At 35.6% G+C, this 3,707-nt stretch overlaps 1 protein-coding gene across 2 annotated transcripts in view; it reads left to right on the top strand.

Annotated features, from left to right (window-relative positions):
- LOC107677850 (FERM, RhoGEF and pleckstrin domain-containing protein 1-like) overlaps positions 1–3,707 on the top strand; it is an 88,429-nt gene that overhangs the window by 79,245 nt on the left and 5,477 nt on the right. For both annotated transcript variants that reach the window (XM_016472912.1, XM_016472911.1), the window contains exon 24: positions 535–698. In XM_016472912.1, the coding sequence (XP_016328398.1) occupies positions 535–698 (164 nt within the window). The remainder of the gene's footprint in view (positions 1–534; positions 699–3,707) is intronic.

Here is a 3,707-nt window from a genome sequence, read left to right as displayed (position 1 = left end):
TATATATATATATATATATTAAAAAATCTATCATTTTTAATTATTAAATAAAAAATATATTTCTAATTATTTTTATGAACAAATTATTATTTTTTATTTTATTAATTTTACATTGTTTATTAAATGTATACGTATTTTTAAGTATTTTTATGGGTTTCATATTTTATATATATACTGTATGTTCAAGTGTCATGCTAGTTTGTACCATGGTACTAAAACATGGCATATAAACAAAGTAATGAAAAAATATGTTTTTTCAGACATGGTACTACCATGGTATTTTGGATGTGCACTATGGTATTCTTGAAGGTACTTTGAATACAGTGATGATGAGATCACACAGTGATACTATGGTACTTTGATATCTATAGTGATTTCCATATTTATGTACCCCTGTGTATTAATTTGATGCTCTGCAGTACCTGGAAGGCTGATTTTACCATGGTACACATGGTACAAAAACACACAACCTCAAGAGATCACCACCTTCCTTTGTTTTCTTGTTTAAATGGCTGCTATTCCCACATTTCCCAGAGTCCCCTGAGGAATCTAACGCCGACCAGGAGTCAGAAGACGACCTGAGCGCCTCGCGGACGTCTCTGGAGCGGCAGACGCCTCACCGTGGTAATACCACGGTTCACGTGTGCTGGCATCGCAACACCAGCATGTCCATGGTGGATTTTAGCGTAGCGTTAGAGGTACCGCAGCGCAGCGTCCCTCTCCAGTGTTTAACCTTCCTCTCTTTCTCTCTCTCCTCCTCCGGGAACTTCGACTGTTTTCAGGGCGTCACTCCTAATTGGTCCCGCATGGAATTTGTGCACCATTCCACATTTTCATAGAATGAAATGAAGCAGAGTTTTATTGGTAGCTGAAAGCATTATCAGATGCATTAATAATCACGTAGAAGTGATTGTGAAATAATAATGACAGAAATGTCATTCACTGCAGAAAATCCTGTTCTTAATGAGTATTCTTGTCTAATTATCCAGTTACAATATCTAAAAATCCTTTATGCAAGATGCATTTTCAAGAATCATTCGATGACATTAATAGACTATTTAAGAATCAGAGTGGAGCCTCCAAATACTAATGAACTAAAATCTTTACCAGTCTTTGCCACTATCCTTCAAATGACTAGGTTTCACCCATTTCTCCACAGATTTTTAACTATTTAAGATATTATAAAATTTAGTATCACTCATTCCTTTATATATTGTGAAAGTAGTTTCATTTTTTGCATAAATATATCTGTTGCACTAAATGACGATGGAACATGATTTCACCCATATTTTGACGTTTCATTTTCACAAAAGTTATTTGAAACATTATAACAGACACTTTACGGGCATTTAATATTCTCTCTGTGGATATAAAATCACTTTTGTAAATTTAATTTGATGCAGGACTCGTCTTTGACCCATGCAAAGGTTTTTGGGTCAGTCTCTAATGCGCACTAAGGCTGCATTTATTTGATAAAAAATGCAGTAAAACTATTTTATAATTTAAAATAGCCATTTTCTCTGTGACTATATATAGTAAGCTGTAATTTATTTCTGTGATCAAAGCTGAATTTTCAGTGTCACATGATCCTTCAGCATTTATTTGAAATAGAAATCTTTTGTAACGTTAGAAATGTCTTTACTGCCACTTTTGAGTCATTTAATGAATCTTTGCTGAATTAAAGTATTAATTTCTTTAAAAAAAGAAATAAATAAAATACTGGCCCCAAACATTTGAACATCTAAATTGTTTCTCAAGTCAGTTGATCTTGTTTTAAGGGTTTGTAGATGTTTTTACTGTAAAGACTGATTCTAAACTCATTAAGAAGTGTGTTTGCAGTGTTTAGTTTTCTTCATTAGATGAGTCTTGAACACTCTTTCTTCTTCAGATCATCAGGCTGTGTGTCGTTTCCTCCTCCTGTCCGTGTCCCTGTGTGTCTCTCATGTCTCTCTCTGTGTTTGTGTCTCTGTCCGGCTCTGTGTTAGAGGACCCTAGTCCAGTCAGTCTGTCAGAGGCTCCCACTGCGGCCCCGCTCAGGGCCCAGGGGCCCGTGTCTCTCTCTCTGGTGTGTTGGTATCGAGTCCAAAGCCTCTGCTTTAGTGAAACCTGCAGGAATAGAGAGGTAAAAGACGGACGCTTTCACTCACGATGATTTGCTAGCGTTCGTTTAGCACAGGGGCCACCAGACTCGGTCCTGTAGGGCCGTTGTGTCAAACCCTAATCAAACACACCTGAAGCAGCTAATCAAGCTCTTACTAGGCATACGAGCAGCTTCCAGGCAGGTGCGTTGATGAGGCAAGATGGAGATAAACTCTGTAGGACACCGGCCCTCCGGGACCCAGTTTTGTGAGCCCTGATTTAGCAGATATTAAAGTTCAAGAAAAGCTGTTCCAGAAGAGCCTGGGGCTCGATTGGATTGGATTTAGCAATTGGTGTTTGCGTTTGTTTTGTAAAGATAAACTGGTTGTTAAACATGACTTTACTGGTAAGCAGGTTAAAAATCCCATGTAGGAGAAAAGCTCAGTCTTATCAAAGGATCCTGTTATGACAGACAGGCTGTCTTCAAACCAGAGTTATTATTGTTAACTAAAACTATTAAATAATAGAAAGAAGATCTGCACACTGTTATTCTCCCTTTATTCAAAAAAAGTTAAAAATAGCAACGTTTCGGTCAAAGACCTTCGTCAGTCAAACACACCAACTAAAACTATTAAAAATAATTATCAGTGATAAAAATAAAGCGAAAATAAAATAAAACAAAAATACAAATTTTCTATAAAAAAAAACTTAATACACTTAAATGAAAATTATAAATGTTGCCTTTGAAATATTTGAAATAAAATCTGTTTAAGTACTTAAATGACTAAAACTGAAATTGAAATAAGAAGAAATTAAAAGTAAATATAAATATTTCTTGAAGATCAATACAATAAATGTTAAAAAGACAAAAGCTTTTTTTAAATAATAATATATTATATAATAATAATAATTTGCATATAACCAAATGACTAACACTTAAAACTAAAAATAAAATGAAAACTGAAAATATATAAATAAAAGCAGTTTCAAAAATGTAAAAAAACACTATAGTATATATGTGTATATACTAGAGCCCGACTGATATATCGTTTAGCCGATATTATCGGGCAACATGAGCCTGTCGCCGATATATCGGTATCGGTGAATATGCCGCCGATATGAACATTTTTTTTACAGAGCATATAACGCAGATAAAATGCTTGAAATGGTGTAATTACTTAGTTTGTCCAGCAGAGCACGCTCCATTGTTTGCTACTGGCGACCTGGATGAAACACTTTAAAGCTGAAGTCTATGGAAAACCATTGAAACTTTGAACGGCCATATCTCCGTAACGGCGTGGCGGATCCGCACCAAATTCGGGGATCCCTTCTGCTCGAGGAACCCTCTCGAACATGAATCGAGTGTACGTCTCGAGGCCCTCTTTCGAATGAGACCACCCCCGCGTTCAACTTTACTGTTCAGTGCACTGATGTCAAACTCATTTTGAATAAAGTTTATTGTTAAATTGTTAAATGCCCTGCCTCCATCATTACATATCTTTGTCACGTCATTATAAGTGTTTGATCACCACATTTGAGTGATCATCGCAAAAAATGTGTTTATGTATATATATTCTGTTTATGTATATACTGTATTCTATATATAGTACCAGTCAAATGTGTGGACA

The sequence above is a fragment of the Sinocyclocheilus anshuiensis genome, unplaced genomic scaffold (genome assembly GCF_001515605.1).
Source record: "Sinocyclocheilus anshuiensis isolate Anshui unplaced genomic scaffold, SAMN03320099.WGS_v1.1 scaffold432, whole genome shotgun sequence".
Classification (NCBI taxonomy): domain Eukaryota; kingdom Metazoa; phylum Chordata; class Actinopteri; order Cypriniformes; family Cyprinidae; genus Sinocyclocheilus; species Sinocyclocheilus anshuiensis.
Note: the sequence above shows the minus strand (reverse complement) of the source record. Positions and strands in the feature narration are given on the sequence as shown.